Source organism: Nannospalax galili, unplaced genomic scaffold (genome assembly GCF_000622305.1).
Source record: "Nannospalax galili isolate Female #2095 unplaced genomic scaffold, S.galili_v1.0 scaffold517, whole genome shotgun sequence".
Taxonomy (NCBI): domain Eukaryota; kingdom Metazoa; phylum Chordata; class Mammalia; order Rodentia; family Spalacidae; genus Nannospalax; species Nannospalax galili.
The window spans coordinates 868946-887351 of record NW_008340098.1 but is presented as its reverse complement, the minus strand read 5'-3'; the positions used below and the strand labels follow the sequence as shown (position 1 = coordinate 887351).

The following is an 18406-nucleotide window of genomic DNA, read 5'->3' as shown; positions in this document are numbered from 1 at the left end:
TGTGGTTCTCTCCTACCATGAGGGTCCCAGGGATCAAATTCAAGTCATCAGGTTTGAAGCAAGTGCCTTCACCCACAGAGCTATCTCACCAGTTGCTGGCTTATTCTTTTAAAACCTTACTTTAATGTTTTGAAATAGAGCTAGGTAGAGTTTAGTCATTTTATTCTTTAAGACACACAATGTGCATGTTTATGGGTACATCTAGTTTGTTTTATTTTTAATAGCCTTCACAACTGATTCAAAGAGAAATGTATCATGAGATGCATGTATTCAGTCATGGCACCTACTTTTCATCCCCATCCACCAATTAAAGGCTTTTTATTGAACTAAGCTAGGAATTGTGCATCTTTCTTTATGTCAGTCGGTGACATAAAACATTGTATTTTTATATTTTAAATAAACAGATTCAATATCCACCTACATTATTTGGACAGGTTCCAAATAGGTTAGAAAACAATCTGTTTCTAGTATTTGCAGGTATGTATGTAAATACTTTGTATAGGCGATACCATGTTTTTGGCAACAAAAATGCCACTTTCAAAATACTCTCTCTAAAATACCAGTTTCAGTGGAAATGCAATCATGTTACAATGAGTCACCCAATTTCTCTTTAAGAGTCAAATAAATTTGCCCTCACTGTTGGTAAGCAACAAACAACTGGGTATATATTACATATAATATAAGATGTTATTAGGAAAATAATAGGTAGCAAACTGCCAACCATCACTTGTCATCATAAAAGGCCAGCAAATGTGAAACAGTTGTTTGTACAGGAAAAATGTATAACTAGTCTTGGAATTTATGACTTTTGTGAGAGCTCTGTTGAAAGATAACCAGCAAACCTCCATGAAGTTAAAGCTCTTCAGAGTCACTTCTCTTTGATTACAAATAATTGTAAATGTTTTGCTGTATATTAAACTCTAAAAATATCATATTGATGTATCCTGCTGCAATTTCTGAACTTGCTATCCTGGTTACAGTAACCTGAAGGAAATCCTTCAGGGAATTAGTGTTATCATCTTTCTTTATCATAGAATAGCCTTTCCATCCATCATTGGTTACACTCAACTCCACCCGTATATAGTGGTGTATGTATGTGTGTGTTATGTGTGTGTGCATGTTCATGTGGGTGTGTACATGTGGATATACATGCATATGTGTGTGAGTGGAAGACAGAGGTCAATGTCAGATGTCTTCCTTAATCATTCTCGCTTTGTTCTTTGTGACATCATCTTCCACTGAACTTAGAGTTCACCGATTCAGCTAGGCTGGTCAGCCAGTGAGTTCTAGGGATCTTCCTGTCCCCATCTCCCTAGTGCTGAGATCACAAATGTGCTCCACTATGCCCAGCTTTTTCTGTGGATATTGGGGTCCAAACTCAGGTCCTCATGCTTACATGACAATCACTTTATCAACTAAGCCATCTCATCTCCTGCTTTTTGTTCTACACAGCACATCAGGTCTTGCTACGTAGCCCAAGTTGGCCCTCCTACCTCAACCTCCCAGTGCTGGGATTACAGGCCTGTAACACCATGCCCAGCTATAAATAATGTTTTTATTAAAACCTTACTTTCCTATCGCTCCCTTTTTAATGGATCACAGAAATGTGACTCTTCAGGTATTTCATCATTGAAGCAAAATCTAGGAAATCCAAGTTAGAAACATCTATCCTTTCATTTAACTACTTAGCAAAGCTTTGGCAGTATGAGACCTTTTCTAATGCTTTCTCCTCTATCTTCAGTGATATCTTCCAGTGTTGTGTTGTCTATGGTATTCTTACCATCATTAGTTACCAACCCAGCTTCAAGTTTTCCAGTCTCTCTGAGACAAACTTACGTGTTTTTTGAGAATTCCTTCCTGGGGACATGTAAACATTTACCCTCCTCTTATAACATCCCAATGACAAACCAAAGTATGACTCCACAAATGTTCAACCTAAGGAACTGATGAGTTTATTGGACTTAGATACAGAGCATGGGTGAAGGGTACTTATAGGAACATGGATGACCCTGAAGCTGCTATACTGAAAAGTCTATACCCAATATGGATGATGGTTTCCCCAAAGCTACAATTAACCTCCCCCAGTTCATATACTCTAGCATTTTCTGAGATCCTGTGCAATTAGGGTAGAATTGCATATAAAGGTATGAGAGGAATGGCTGGAATCTCAGGTAAGGGTCTATTACCACCCCCCATCTCACTTCTCTGAAGGACTGCCAACAGTCAGCAGGTCCTATTGTGATGGTCTCTTGTAATCAGGCACAGCTGGTCTAATGAAGATGGTGGCTGTTTTGCTTGGAGGATAGCACTCTGCAACAATGTGTATATGTGTGTGGGTGTGGGTGTTATATGAGATGGGTTAAAGAGAAAATAAATTGGCCTTCCAGCCAGTGGAGGAGGCCTCAGGGAAAGGGAGGTTGGACTCTTATCTTGTTCCCTGACTGGAAATGTGCAGTGGTGGAGAGCTTCACTGATAAGCCTTGCACCTGTCTGAGCACAGACAGAGAATAGATTCAGGATGCCTCTTGTTGTGTTTGCCTGGATTGTCACGGCTTCTCTGTGTAGAGAACTGTGTTTCAAGTATGAAGGGCTCAGTACTGGCATTTTCCTGTTGTTCACTTTCATCTGCATTACAAAATTATCTTCAATTGTGGTTTCCTTGCAGGAATCTTGTTAAATCATGTATCCATTTGTGAGAGAAATTAATGTAGTTAAAATTTGGTCACGTAATTGATAGAACCACTTAGCTAGGTACTTGTCACACATCACAGGAGTTCAAGATATTAGCATTAATTAGATGTAGCGAAGCCAGGCATTTTGGGTAGCTTGAAGTTAAAGAATGGAGGACCCAGCCTGGAGTGAGTTTGTTTTTTTCTAGTGGGTCGCCCTGGATTCCCCTGGCTCATGGCTAATCCTGAAATATGCATATGATGTGTATATCTATTTCTTAAGAACATGTGTACATATTCCTATGTATATAATTATAGAACAGACCCTTCATGACCTGGGGATCTTATGAAGCAGAATGCTTGGTGTGTTCATTTAGTAGGTACCATGTGAAATGTGATTCATACAACAGAAATTTATTGTCTTATAACTTGGGAGGTTAGAAGTCTGAGATCAAGGTGTGGACAGGGTTGGTTCCTCCCGAGGACTGGGAGGAAGCATCAGTATTAGCACTCTTCCTGGAGTCTGTGGGATGGCTGGGAATCTTCCGTGTGCCTATATTGCAGAAACTTCACTCTGATGTCTGCCTCCATCTCCATGTGATGTTCTTCCAGAAAGTGTTTCTGTCCTAATGTCCCTTTATATAAAGATAGCAGTGTATGTCATGAGGGAATGCCCTCCTCCATGTGATTTCATTCTAACCCAATACATTATACCTACAACTCTACTTCCAAATAAAGTCACATTCTGGGGTACTATGGTTTACTACTCTGACATATGAATTTTGGCAAGAACAAAATTCAACCTATAATACTGGCCTATACTCTAGACCTCTTGATACACAATCTCTGAGGGTGAGAACTTAGATTCATATGTGTATCTTTATACAGTGTGTACCATACACATCATAATGTAACAATCACATTCTTTTTTTTGCAATTTTTAGAACAGCTTTAAATTTTATTTTTTTAAAACTTTATTTTATATGAGTGTATGCCTGCATGTATGTAAGTGCACTTGTGTCATGCAGTGCTCAAGGAGGCTAGAAGAGGGTATTGAATCCCCTGGAACTGGAATTAAGGATGGTTGTTAGCTGCCATGTGAGTGCTGGGATTCAAACCCGGGTCTTCTGCAAGAATAGCCAGTGCCCTTAGCCACTGAGCCATTTCTCCAGCCCCAGAACATTTCTTTTTAGACAGGGTCTTGCTATTAGCCTAGGTTGGTCTCAACTTCACACAATTCTCCTGCCTCAGCCCTTGAGTGTTGTGGTTACAGGTGTGCACCACCATATCTGGATGGAATTTTCAGAACACTTAACATGAGCTCTACCCTCCTAAATTTTCAAGTGCATGGTACAGAATTATGAACTATACAGACAATGTGATAGAGTTGATCTCTAGAACTTCTTCATCTTGCATGGTTGAAACTTTACAACTGTTGAACAGGAATCCATGATTTTAAGGATGACTCCAGGTGACTTGTACCCTTATTAATAATTGAGATCTACATAGCCACCTGAAGTGACATGCAAAGTCCTGTCCCACCTCAAATAATAGCAGTGTTGGAGAAAATAAAACCACACATCTGAATAGAGGTGTGTGTGTGTGTGTGTGTGTGTGTGTGTGTGTGTGGTCTTATGTATTATCTTGTGTGTGGGTTATTCCTTAATTCTAGAGAAATGTAAGAAAAAATTCATTCATCACTGGGCATAGTGGTGCATGCCTTTAATTTCAGCACTTAAGAGGCAGAAGCAGGCAGATCTCTGTGAGATCAAGGCCAGCCTGGTCTACATAGTGAATTCCAGGCCAACTGGGGCTAAGGAGAGATCCTGCCTTAAAAAGACCAAAAAAAGTTTTGTTCATTAAAACTGGATAAATGAAGCTAGGGAGCTGAGCATTAGCAGATCCAGGGCAGCTTGAAAGAGCATTAAACAAGGCATACAGCCCTAGCAGCTGGCTGGGGCCAGGTGCCCATGCCATGCCAAGCAATAGGCCACTGCACATCTAAAGCAGAGGAGCTGGGCCAAACCTTTCTGCATGAAGCCTGGAGCCTTGAAGAGCTGCTTTATCATAGAAAAATAATCACCCAGACAGCTGCTTCAGCTGCTTCACTTCAGAAGGTGGTACCTCTGTTGGCCATTCGCATCTGCTACGTGTAGGGTCAGATGCTATTTACAGGATCAGATGTTGCTCTTAACAGAGGGGCTTTGAGGGAGGAATTAGGCTTTGTTCTGGAATATAGGAGCAGAGTTGTGGTCTGATAAGGTTAATGATAAGCAATACAACTTTAAAATAAAAAAGGAATGGGATGCTGAGGAACTGAGGAGAGGAGTCCTGGGACGTAGTGATGGGTCAGAGGCACAGAGAGTGAGCAGGGTGTATCAAAGCTGAACTTGCTACTTCTAAAGATTTCTAGGCTTCCTTTGTGGTTCCCTCTTGAACTCTGTGCTAGTCAGTTTACGTTAATAAAATACTTGAGATGATCAAGTTAAAAAGAGGAATGGTTTCTTTGGATTACAGTCTTACAGGTTTCAGTCTTTGCTCATTTGACCCATTACCTGTGGCAAGGCAACACATTATGGTAGGAGGATGGAGGAGGAAGCTGCTCACCTTGTCACATCTGGGAAGCAAAAGTAACAGGAAAGGTCTGGACTGCCATGATCCTCTTTGAGGGCACACCCCACGAATGATCTACTGTCTTTCACTGGGCCCTACATTTTAAAGCTTGCACCACCAATTCCTGAGAATCAATTTTTTAAAAAGATTTTATTACTTTTATTTTGTGTGTATGAGTATTTTGCCTGTATGTATGTAAGTACACCTGTACATGCAATTCCTACTGAGGTCAGAAGAGGGTAGCAGATCCTTAGGAACTGGAGTTGCAGATAGTTATAAGCTGCCATGTGGGTGCTGGGAACCAAACCCTGGTCCTCTGCAAGAATAGCCAGTGCTCTTAACTTCTGAGCCATCTCTCTAGCCCTACGAAGACTAAATTTTTTTTTTTTTTGGTCTTTTTGAGACAGGGTCTCCCTGTAGCCTCAGCTGGTCTGGAACTCCCTATGTAGACCAGGTTGGCCTCAAACTCACAGAGATCTGCCTGCCTCTGCCTTCCAAGTGCTGGAATCAAAGGCATGCGCCACCATGCCCAGCTTTTGAGGACTAAATATTTAACACATAGGTCTTTGGGAGACATTTAAAATTCACACTATAGCAAACTCTCATGAGATCTGTCCCCTTATCTGACAGCTCATGCAGCCTACCCATTCCAAGGACCTCAGTCCCCTCCAGGGACCCCCTTGCGGGGGCGGGGGGTAGTAGCAAGCAGAATTAGCCTGCTGTAGCTGAGCTGGCAAGGGGCAGCTGGAGTGTCACAAGCCCAGGACAAGGAATATCAGCCTAAGAGGGAGTTCACATGTGACGTGTGATTCTGGCTAGGGTTTCTAAAATTGAATGACTCTTACTTATTTGAGAACCTGATCTGATGTGTGTGTGTGTGTGTGTGTGTGTGTGTGTGTGTGTGTGTGTTGCTGGGGATGGAACTCAGGGCAAGTGCTATGTAAGTGCTCTACTGCTGAGCTTTGTTTCCAACCTGAGAATCAAATTTGAGAAATGCTTTGGTTTTAAAGTGAAAACTGCCATGCTGATTATGACATCTATGGTCATTAGGTGACAACAGCTCTCATTGATTGCTATCTGGTCCTAGCAACTGTAAGCCTCTCTCTCTTACCCCTCATGACAGTCCAATCAGACAGAAAAAATTATTAGTCCTCTACCTTTAACTCTGAGACATGTGTAATGAATGTGTCTATATGTATGCTGTTCCATAGTAAATAATAAAACTAGAACTAAACCTAGGTCTGTCTGCCTTCCACATCAATACATTGACAGTGGTTAACTCTGGAGAGTCAGTTACAGACGACTTTTGTTTCATCCTTTATATAGTTTTTATTTTCCCATTTTTCTATGTAAAATTTAGGAAAAATTAATAGATATAAAAGCCAATGATACAACAACAAAAAAGTCACTGGAATGTGTGTACAGGAGATGTGGTGAGTAGAGTGATGTCAAGGCATGACCTTTTGCCCTGGGTACCCCCCCCCACCCCACCCCATCACATTCGGGGCCTCCATTTCCTGAGCCAGAACCTACTCTATTATTCAGCTTGTTGCTATTTTCCTTTTAAGCTCAAGACATAGTATTAATGACAGATAGGAGAGGCTCAGGGAGGCACAACCCTGACCCTGACAGACCTCTTCTTCCTCCCGACACAGGTCAACCCTTTCAGAGACCGTATCTGCAGGGTGTTCTCCCACAACAATGTGTTTTCCTTTGAGGATGTGCTGGGCATGGCATCTGTGTTCAGTGAGCAAGCCTGTCCCAGCCTGAAGATCGAGTATGCTTTTCGCATTTATGGTGAGTATCTTGGGGGTGCTAAATAGGGAGGGGAAAAGGGTCAAAGAGCACCTCCCATGTCTGGAATCTAGCAACATCAGTTTGTTACAAGGGATGGTGTAACTGGGATTTATTTGGGTCTTTGTGAGTCTGTATTGCGTCTCTCAGTACTGCGAAATTAACAGAATCAATTCAGAATTTCACTCTAACGGTGGATGGCTGTCCCTCCTTGCTATCTGTATTATAAGTGGCTTTTACTATCAATGTGACCAAATACTTAACAAGAAACAACTTAGGGGAAGAATGACTTATGCTTTGAGAGGACACAGTCCACAATGGCAGGGGAGACAAGGCAGCAGGAAGTCCATGGCAGCCAGAACATGCAGCTGGGACTCCTCACCTCCTTCATCTTGGTGGAACAGGAAGCAGAAATGAGACAGGATGTGGGGTGGGGCTATAAACATCAAGGTCTGCCCCTCAAGAGACCTACTTCCTCCAAGTAGGCTCCTCCCTGCAAAGGTTCCACAGTCTCCTGAAACAGTGCCAATGACTGGGGACCACATGTTCAAACACATAAGCCTGTGTGAGATATTTCAGGTTCAAAACATGACACCATTGACCCCACCATTGACTGGGGTTGTTGGTGTGGATACTTAGTGGTAGTGTGTGGGCAGGCCAGAAGGCAAAAGAAGATGCATCTGGGGATGAAACTTGAGCTTGTTTGAAAGGAAGAATACTGGATGGGAAGTTGAGAAACATAAACACTGAAACTAGCTCAGTGCAAAGTGATTGTGCAGTCTTGAATAGGTCATTTCATTTCTCTGGAAATCAGTTTTTTCATCTTGGAAATGAAGGAGTTGAGAGAGATGATCTCTGATGTTCTTCAATGTCTTTTGGTCTTTCTGATCTTGACTGGGACAGTCATGAGACTCTGCAGAAATTCTGCTCTTCACCTACTAATATCCCCTTAGCACAGCTGGAAAACTTGGACCTCTCAAAAGCTATTGAAAAGGAAAAAAGCAAAGTAATATTGAGAAGCTTTGCAGCAGACCTTGAAAAGCTTTGAGTACGTCATGATAACTGCTTTGCTCACAGAGGCAGATTGGCCTGACTCAGCATCATGGCCTGTTTAAGTTGGGCCATCCATCTTCTCTCGTCCTCAGACATCAGTTAGCAGAATCATGCAGGCTGAGAAAAACCTGAACTTGCAGGGTGTGGTGGTGCACACCTGTATTCCCAACACTCAGGAGGCTGAGACAGGAGGATCACAAGTTTGAGGCCATTCTGGGCTATGTTGTGAGACCCTGTCTTGAAAAAGCAAGAACTACTGATATAGCTCAGTGGGAAAATGCTTGCATAAGACACACAAAGCTCCAGATATGATTCTGAAGCAAAACAAAGGAAAACAACCCTGAACTCTCTGATTTGAAGAATCTGAGTGGCAGGATTTTCAGTCTGAGATAAACCAAAAATTTAGCACCTTTTTGGAGGAATATAACAGAACTCAGGACTCTCCACAACAAAACATTTGTAATACCTCAAATACATTCTAAAAATGATCCAATATGCAAAAATTTCTTTTAAAACTTGCTTCAGTCTCAAGAAGAAAGACTGACTCTGACATGACCCAGATATTGAAATTCACTGGTAAGAGTTCTTAAACAACTGTTGTAACTGTTTTAGGCTCTTTGGAGAAAAAAGCAGTGGGAAAGGGAGAGAGACAAGGAAGGAGGGAGACTGAGAGAGAAGAACAGGAGAGGAGAGGTATGAGATGAGAGAGAGAGATGGGGGGAAAGGGACAGGGGGGTAATGCTGGGATTGTCTGATACGATTACAGTGTCCAGCAAGTCCCATGATCTGCTGTCTGATAGTGGGACATCCATCCAGGAAATCTGGTGACTTAATCCAGTCCAAAGACCTGAGAACCAGAAGCACTATGTCCAAGGGAAGATAGAAAGAGTGAGTTCTTTCCTCTGTCTGTGTTCTACTGGGCCTTCGAAAGACTGCACGATGCCCGTCTACATCAATGAATGTGATCTTTTTAAAATTTTTATTTATTGTTATTCTTTGATGATGTCATATATGTAGCTATTGTGTTTTAGTTATTTTCATCCTCCCATTACCCTTCTACTTCTACTGAACCTCTCCTCTTCCCAACAAGTCCCCCTTCTACATTCGTGTCTTGTGTGTGTGAGTGTGTGTGTGTGTGTGTGTGTGTGTGTGTGTGCGCGCGTGTATGTGAGAGAGAGATCCATTGAGTTTACTTAAGGTTGTTTGCATGAGCATGAGTGAAGGGTTATTTACTGGTGTTTAGGCAACTTTCCAGTGGCTACACCACTGAAGAAAATTTCTCCCTCTCCCCAAGCAACCATTAACTATCAATAGCTCCTGACAAAGGGGTGGGGCCTCATGAGCTCCTCCCTCATTCATGATGAAAAGTTGATGCTCAGGTCTTGTGCAGGTCTGAATGTGACCTTCTCTACTGTGTTTACTGATTCAGATATTAATCTGTTCTGGAAATTCCCTCAGAGACACACCCAGAAACAGTTTTGCCCTTATCTGAGCACCTTCCTTAGCTCAGCCAAATGGGTACATAAGATTAACCATCTCAATAGCCATGCCCAGTAAAGTAAAAGAAAATATACTCATAAAAATGATATGAAATCTCAGTAAAGAAATATGAGCTAGGGGCTGGAGAGATGGCTCAGTGGTTAAGAGTACTGACTGCTCTTGCAGAGGACCTGGGTTTGATTCCCAGCACCCACGTGGCAGCTAACAACAGTCTGTATCTCCAGTTCCAGGGGATCTGATGCCCTCTTCTGATCTCCTCGGGCATTTTATGCCATGGGTGCATCTACCACCTACATGCAGGCATTACATGCATACACATTAAATAAAAATAATAAAGAAATTATATTAAAAATATGGGCTATATGCCGGGCGTGGTGGCACATGCCTTTAATCCCAGCACTCGGGAGGCAGAGGCAGGGGGGTCTCTGTGGGGTCAAAGGCCGCCTGGGCTACATAATGACAGCTGGAGCTACAGGGAGACTCTGTCTCAACAAGACCAAATATATATACATATATATATATATATATATATATATATGAGCTATAAGGAGGAATTAAATGGGGTGGGCCTGCTGGCATGGGTCCAAATTTCCAGCTGTTTGGGAGACTGGCAGGAGGATCACAAGTTCAAGGTCTTCCTGGGTTAACAGACAGAGCTAGGCAGGCCTAGGTAGCTTAACAAGATAGTATCTCAAAATGAAAGGTAAAAAAGCAAAGAAACTGAGGATATATAGCTCAGTGGTAAAACACCTGCTTAGCATGTAACAGTCTCTAGGTTCAATACCCACAACCAAACCAAACAAACACATCTGAAATGAAAATTTCCTGCATAGTTTTTGAGATGACAGAGGAAATTATAAATTGGAAAACAGACCAAGAGAAATAACCCGAATAACACAGAGAACAAATATTGGGAGAATTAAAAAACAGGGCCTCCTAGATATGTAGAGACAGAAAGGTCTAATACACATCTAGTTGATCCAGCTGGAGTCTCAAGAGGAAAGGGTAGAAAAGATATCTGAAGAGCTAACAACCCCCAAAGTCCTAAATTTGCTACAAGACAAAAATTTACAGTGAGTGAATTTCAAGCAAGGTAGGTACAAATGAAATCACACCATATTCCGTTGACTCAGCAGTCATGGGGTGTATGTGTGTGTCGTGTGTGTGTGTGTGTGTTGTGTGTGTGTGTGTTGTATGTGTGTGTGTGTGTGTGTGTGTGTGTTCTATTACAACCTTCCTCCTTCTTTATCCCAAGCAGGCCCCCAGGCAGCCCCAGGGAGTTCTCATTGTATCCCAAGCGTTCTAGCTCACCAGTCAACACCACAGCCCTGTCAGATGGAGCAGCTGTGCTGACTGAGGTCCCTGTCATGCTCTCTTGGACAAGACAGCTGCTGTAGCAGAGCACTAGCCTGGCTCAGTGCATCTGATAAGAAACAGCAGGATCTTAGCTTTCCACTGTTGGATAATAAATCACCAAAAGCTTAGTGGCTTTAGGTGCCATGCATCTGTGATCTCACAGTGCCCGCCAGCTTAGCTTAATTGGGTCCCTCTTCTTAAGGTGTCACAAAACTGCCAACAAAGTTGGGGCCACGCTGCCTTTTCAGCCGGAGAATGCTTGGCTAGGGGAGGTGACTTACAGGCTCCTTCAGGCTGTTGGTGGAATACAGTTCCTTGTGTCCACAGGACTTTCGGCCTCTGGCTTCTTGCTGGGCAGGGGCTGGAGGCTTCCATCAGCTTCTAGAGACTTCCTTTAGCTCCTCGCCACATAAGCTTCCCAACATGGCCACTTGTCTTCAGAGACAATGAAGAAGTATGCTCTTGACTCACTCTACTGACCTCCTTGTTCTCAGCTCTGAGTCTTATAATGCCTCTGTGCTGATGGACCAAAGATGACTACCCTGGTCCCCACACGTTTTGATCATATTCTGAGCAACTGGTCACAGGCATCTGTATCTTCCTTTCAATTTCTCAGCAGGTGCTGATTGGATCAGCCAAAACAATGGTCTGCTGGCCCAATCATCTACAGCCCCAAACAAACAGCATCATATGAACAAACATTGCTCAGAGGTCAAACACTTGGGAACAGAGATACTTCTCATGGACAGAAAGATGTCTGGAGCTGGGAGAATGGCCCATACCTGCCATCCCAGCACTGGGAAGATAGAGATAGGAGGAGGATCAGGAGTTCAAGGCCATGCTTGGCTACATAGTAGCCTTAGGCCAGCCTAGGATACATGAGACCTTGTCTCAACAAAACAAAGGAAGGATGGAAAGAAAGAAGGAAGAAAGGAAAGAAGGAATTATGTCTGCCCTGCAGTCTTCCCATGATTTCCAGAGTCCAACGAAGAGACTTCCCTAACCCATCAGGCGGGTAGAAGCACACAGGTGTATTCCAGGCACAAGGCTAACCTTGGTTAACACAAACAGATAATGTCCTCAGTACTGAGAGGTCAGACTGAGTGGCTGGGGCCAAGTCAGAGACTAGACATTGTATACCAGTGTCCTTGTATCTTATCCATCCCTTTCCAGGTCCCTCAAATACCCAGTTGTCCCCCTCCCTCCAGAACCCTAAGCACAAAGACTGAAAGGTTCAACATCTCCATGCAAATCAGCTGTGCAAAAAGATACCTGGGACTCATAATGCCGGGCTTCATCAATGTACCCAGATAAGTCAGAATTCTCTTTGGGCTCTGAAGATTTGTGACTGTACACAGCTGTCAACTCAATGAAAGAGAACTCTGGGATCTTTGTGTCTAGTGCTTGGTACATGGAGGCTGTTCAGTAAGTCCAAAGGTAATGGCCTACAAAGAAGGAAGGGAAGAAGTAAGAAGAGAAAAGAGGGGCTGGAGAGGTGGCTCAGTGGTTAAGATCACTGATTGCTCTTGCAGAGGACCTGGGTTTGGTTCCCAGCACCCACATGGTAGATAACAACCAACCATAACTCCAGTTCCAAAGATCCAACGCCCTCTTCTGATCTCCTTGGGCACTGCATGACATGGGTGTATTTTCACACATACATTCGTACACATAAAATAAAAATAATAAGTAAAAAATTTTTTTTAAAGAAGAGGAAGGTGTCGGTAATGGTGGTGGTAATGATTCTTGCAAAAGTCGGAAGACCTGACTTAATGTTTTGTCCTTGACTCTAAGTGAGGCCCAGAGACCAGGTGCATTAGTACTATTAGGAATCATCAGATGAAGACTCTCCAGTCCCACCCACACCTGTGAATCAGACCTGTCTCTCAGGAAGACCCCCCGTCTAAGTGAGGCCCAGAGACCAGGTGCATTAGTACTATTAGGAATCATCAGAGATGAAGACTCTCCAGTCCCACCCACACCTGTGAATCAGACCTGTATCTCAGGAAGACCCCCCACCAGATGCCTCTGCCCCTGAAAGGTTGAGAAATCACTGCTTTAGCCTCCTACCTTGCACACTTAGCTGCACACTCTAAAAATAACAAGAACGCAAGTGCTTAGGCCCCCTGCTCCAGAGGCTTATGTAATGCTATTGTGCATATACTGGTCTTTGGGCTCTTTTAAAGCTCCCTGGGCATTTCCAATGTGCAGCAGAGTTTGGGAGCTGTTGCTCCAGCTCACTACATTAGTTAGGATTGCATTCCATTATATGTAGCAGTTTCCCTGGTTTAAAAAAAGTCAGGAGTCAGGCAGTCCAGAGCTGGGATGATGGCTCTAGAAATAAGCCAAGGGCCCAGGCTTATTTAGGCTCCCTAGTCTGGCAAGCCCTGCTATGGACTATTGTCCTCATGATCTCATGATCACAAAATGGCTTCTGTGTCCACAGACTTCTGATTTTAAATCTAGGCAGGAAAAGGGGAGGTGGGGGAAGGAATCAAGACAAAATTTACACATGAAGACACAAATAAGTCACTCTTGCATGCTTTCTTGGAACTCCATAAAGTGACCAGCTTATATTTCATTGGCCAAAACAATGTCACATGACCACCCATAGCTGCAAGGGAGCCTGCAAAGCAATGTATTTTCACTTGAACATAGTGTCATTTTGAATAAAAACTGTTTTGAGAATGGCTATTGGTCAGTAATCCAGCAAGGCTAGAACACCTCCCTAGTGCTCACCTTTGGGGTCTGGTTTGTGCTCTGAGTGACATTCTGACCTTCAGCTGATCAATGTCCTATCTCTCCACATCTCTGAGGAGATTTACCACCTGTCAGAGACCAATATCCCAGATACACCTTCCTGCTCCTGTCAGTACCACCTCTACCAGCTATGGACTATCTAGGCAAGTGGCAGGGCTTGTCACACCTTCCTGAGACACAACTACAAGGATACCAGTGGCCAGGTGAAGCAAGGGAGGAATCCTGGTTCTCAGTGAAAGCGTGCCCTCTGTCCTCAACCAATGCACTGGTTTTTATGGCACTACTTTGTAGGAAGAGTGTTTCAGAGGGGCTGAAGGCTTAGCCAGTTCTCTAAGCTCCTACCATGTTGGGAAACAAGTGAGAGGCCCCACCTCCCCTGGAGCAGTCACAGGCTACAAGTTCCAAGGCTGCTGGGTTGGCATGGGCTAGGACCCAGTCAGCAGCCCAGATTCCTTGTCCCCCAGACCTTTCCCAAGCTGCTTTGCCCTTGCACCCCCCAAAGGAGAGGAACCATCCAGGCCTGAATTTACTCTAGCAAATTATTCTGTTTCCAGATGGCTTGGGACCAAAGCCATAGCTATAGTGTCCGCATACGGGCGCTGGGCCAGTAGGATGTCTGGGGACACTGCAGGGTCTCCAGAGAGATTTCAGAGTTTCTTATCAGAAGTGCAATGTCACTGGCTGCAGAATGCCTCCAGTCCCTTCACCCCTATCACCTGCTCCTCCGACCCACTTCCTACAGTGTGAAGTGGCTGTGTAGGGAGAACACCCATGAGCAACTCAGACCCAGTCTTCAGCCCCCAGAGCAAGGCAATGCTTAAGGAGCTTGAGACGAACTGTACATTCCACACCCGCATGCTGCCCTTTGGAAGAGCTATTTCTTGGCTCTGCCATTGAAGGACTCTGTGATACCAGCAAGCTCTGAACCTCCATTTCCCTAATAGCTCAATGTAGCTCTAGCTCCCATTTTTAACGGTGGGATATTACAGCCTCTAAAGTTTTCATTTTTAGCACTTAGCAATCAGCAAGTGATAGAGAATTGAACTCTGACTATACCTAACAAGCATCTATCTATATTGCACATTTTCTGTGTTCCAGATCCATGCCACGCTATGAATTTCTTATTTAACTGTCACTCTGTAGAGGTACTACTATTGTTCCCATTTTACAGATGGAGAAACTGAGGCTCAAATAAAAAAAACTAGGATTAAATTTGGTGGCTGGTCAAGTAATGGTTTAAGAACGCTAGCTTGCAAAACTGCTAGAAGCTATGCATTTATTTTTATTATTCTTACTATTATTACTCATTATTCAGTACTGGAGGAATCAAATTCAGGGCTTTGGACACATGAGGCAAGTGCTACCACTGAGTTACAAACTAGTCTTTTAGATACGCATTTATCTGGCATGGGCAGTCCTCAGAGTTAGGATTTGGTTCTGGAGGGACTATTGCTCCAGCCCTTGACACCTTGAGGGCACAGCCAAAGTTCTTGAGGCCAGCCCACTAGTGGCACAAGCTACAAGAACCACTGTCCCCACCTCCCTGAGGAGGTGGGTCACATGTCCAGGTTGCCCAGGCAGCTACTGCACAGGGAGGGATACAATCAGGGGTGATGCCAAGGGCTTCTAAGCTCTAAACCCCACCTTCCACGCTCCTACACCTCCCAACGCTTGACCACCAAAACACATTGTGGCTTCTGAAATGGAGATTTTCATAGGATGGTGTTTGATGTGGGGCTGGGAGGTCAGTTGAGATGGGTTTGAATCCCCACCCTTCCACTTCCTGGCCTCATGGACAAACCATATAAGACCTTTGAATCTCAGTTTCTTCTTGGTAAAATAAGACCAATAAAAGGTGAATGACTTAACATAGGCAAAACTTTCAGGACACATCTGAGCACACAGAGGCACTGAGCACACAAGAGGTAGTCAACCAATGCCTACAATTATTCAATTATTGATATTGTTGCATGTCTTCAGTATTCCAGATAAATTTCCTTTTTTTTTTTCTTTTTTGCTCTTTTTGAGACAGGGTCTCCCTATAGCCCCAACTGTCCTGGAACTCACTGTGTAGACCAGGCTGGGCTTGAACTCACAGAGATCTGCCTGCCTCTGCCTCCTGAGCGCTGGGATTAAAGGCATGCACCACCACGCCCAGCTGATAAATTTCCTGTATAACTGTCACTTTGAGGAGCTATTCTTATTGTTCCCATTTTACAGATCGAGAAACTGAGGCCCAAATAATGAGGATTAAATTTGGTGGTTGGTCAAGTAACAGTCATTTAAGCAAGACTGCTGCATCCCCCCCCCACCCTCCACACACACAGCCAACAAGCCTATGCAGGCCCTTGTGTCCCAGACTAGGGCAGCTGAGCCCTGCCTGGCCTCCCAGAATCTGATGGGAGTGCACCATAGGTCAGAGATTCTTTCAAGGTCACTTCCTATGAAGCTTCCAACTCCTTCACCGCAGACTCCATCTGCTCTTTGTAGATTTTAATGAGAATGGCTTCATTGATGAGGAAGACCTGCAGAAGATAGTGCTACGACTGCTGAACAGTGATGACGTGTCTGAGGACCTGCTGATGGACCTCACAAACCACGTGTGTACTCAGCGGCCAAAGGGCTGGGCTAGAGGGCCAGGCCATTACCCAAAGGCCCTGGATTTTAGGCCACCTTCTTGAGAAGGGATTCAGGGCCAAGCCTGAAGCAGGTTGCGTGTATTCCTCTGCAGCTGTCATGGGGGTTGGACAGCACAAAGTGCCCTGAGAAGTTGAATACCCTTCAACTGTCTATTCTTCCAATAAGAACCTTCCAGGTTCCCAGAACAGCGTATCCTCCTCTCTCATCCACATGGGTCACTGTGAGCGGCTGGGTCTACAGCAGCTTAGCATCAGATGAACACATCACAACATTCCCTCCCCATGTTATCCAGTGGCAACACAGTACCCAGGTGTCCTAGCAACAAGACATGGAGATAGCGGCCAAAACCCAAGATAGCACATGGGCCCATATGTTCTCAGGCTATGAAAACCTTCAAGGGTTTCAGGTCAGGATGGGAGCTAGAAGGAATTCACAAGTGCAATTGACAAGGCTTCTCCTGCCTAACCCAGCTTCTTGCAATGCAGGCCCTTGCCTATGACTAGCTGATGGGGCAGTGGAGTGGAGCTGTCCTCATTGTGTTGCATTGATGCTGGAGGCCCCAAGGAGAATCCTCCAAGGAGTGGATCAGCCCCTAATGCTCCCAGCCTTAGCACACATACCTTCAACTCTCTGTGGGACAGGGCTCCTGAGACACTCTGGCATGTGGTAGTCCCTCTACAAGGGGGATCTCTCTCCCTCCTCCAGTGTCCCATCTTCTGTTCTACCCCAGGCTCCTCCCAGCCTCCTTTCCTCCACCAGGTCCTGAGTGAGTCAGATCTGGACAAAGACAACATGCTGTCCTTTTCCGAGTTTGAACACGCCATGGCCAAATCTCCAGATTTCATGAAGTAAGGTGTTCTGGAGGGGAGCAGCTGCTTATTGTGATTGGGGGCAGAAAGGACTCCCCAGTCTCTCCTTGGTCAATGGTGTGTCTCAATCTTCCCATGGAAGTCATGAATTTCCAAGGCACTTTGTGGATTCTTTCAGAATCAGTAAAACTGCAGCTTCTGAGAAAGGGGACAATGAGATTCTAGGGGACAATAGGATTCTAGGCTTTGCAAACAATGAGCAGGGTTGATGCAACCTCAGGGACATGGCCTCTGATGGCTAGGACGTCGGTGTGCATCTCCCAAGACCCACTAGGGTCCAGGCCCAACCTAGGGGTTGCCTTGCCACTGTTAACCAGAGATCACCCGGAGCTGAGGGTTGGCTCAGGAGTGTGAGGATGCCAGTGGAGGAGCTCAGAGAAGAAAAGAGTTATCTCAAGAGAAACAACCAATCCTACCTTAGAGAAGAGGTGGCTTCAGTGCTCTCTGCTCCAGACTCCCTTCTGGTATTTCCACGGCCATACTGACCATGTTTCTGGATTATTCCAATTGTAGCAATGCTATAGCTGGCCCATGCCATGACTGAGGACCCTTGTGAAAGTGGCCTTCTTTGTGCTGAGCTGGCATCTGTTGACCTGTATATTTCATACCCGCCCCCATTACTGCCTCTTGGTCTCACAGGCAAGGTGATTTTGATAGTGAGGGAGGATTCTTACTCCTGAGAGCTTAATAAAACAACTCAAAAAAGAACAGAGAACTGGTTTAGCAAGTACCTGGGTAGGCCAGTAGTCTGAATATCCATTCATCATTCTCTCCCTCTTCCTCTGTCCTTCTCCCTCTCCCCTTCCCTCCCCCCCTTTCCCTCTCCGCCTCTCCATCTCCACTATCTCTGCTTCTCTCCTTACTCCCCCACACTGAGCTTTCCACTGCATACCAGCAGTCTTTGCTTTGTCAGATCTGAGGCCATCATGGGCTCCTGACAATGGTTAAGTTTGTATCTATTTGATTTTGAATAGCCTTCAGTGACTCTTAAGTATAGTCTCAGCTGCTCAACTGAGATATTGAACTCCTAGAGAGAACCTGAGTGGCACAGGTAAGTCAGGTGTGTTCACTCCTCTTCCAACCACCCAGATGGAGATGAAGGCTCCCCATTCCAACATCAACAAAAGGGTTGTGGCTTGACAGAACCTGGAG

General features: G+C 44.6%; 1 protein-coding gene across 5 annotated transcripts in view; it reads left to right on the top strand.

The window, feature by feature from the left end:
• The window catches only part of Otof (otoferlin), a 230539-nt gene that overhangs the window by 85142 nt on the left and 126991 nt on the right, over nucleotides 1-18406 (top strand). For all 5 annotated transcript variants that reach the window (XM_029564462.1, XM_008835007.2, XM_029564461.1 and 2 more), the window contains one exon: nucleotides 6938-7079. In XM_029564462.1, the coding sequence (XP_029420322.1) occupies nucleotides 6938-7079 (142 nt within the window). The remainder of the gene's footprint in view (nucleotides 1-6937; nucleotides 7080-18406) is intronic.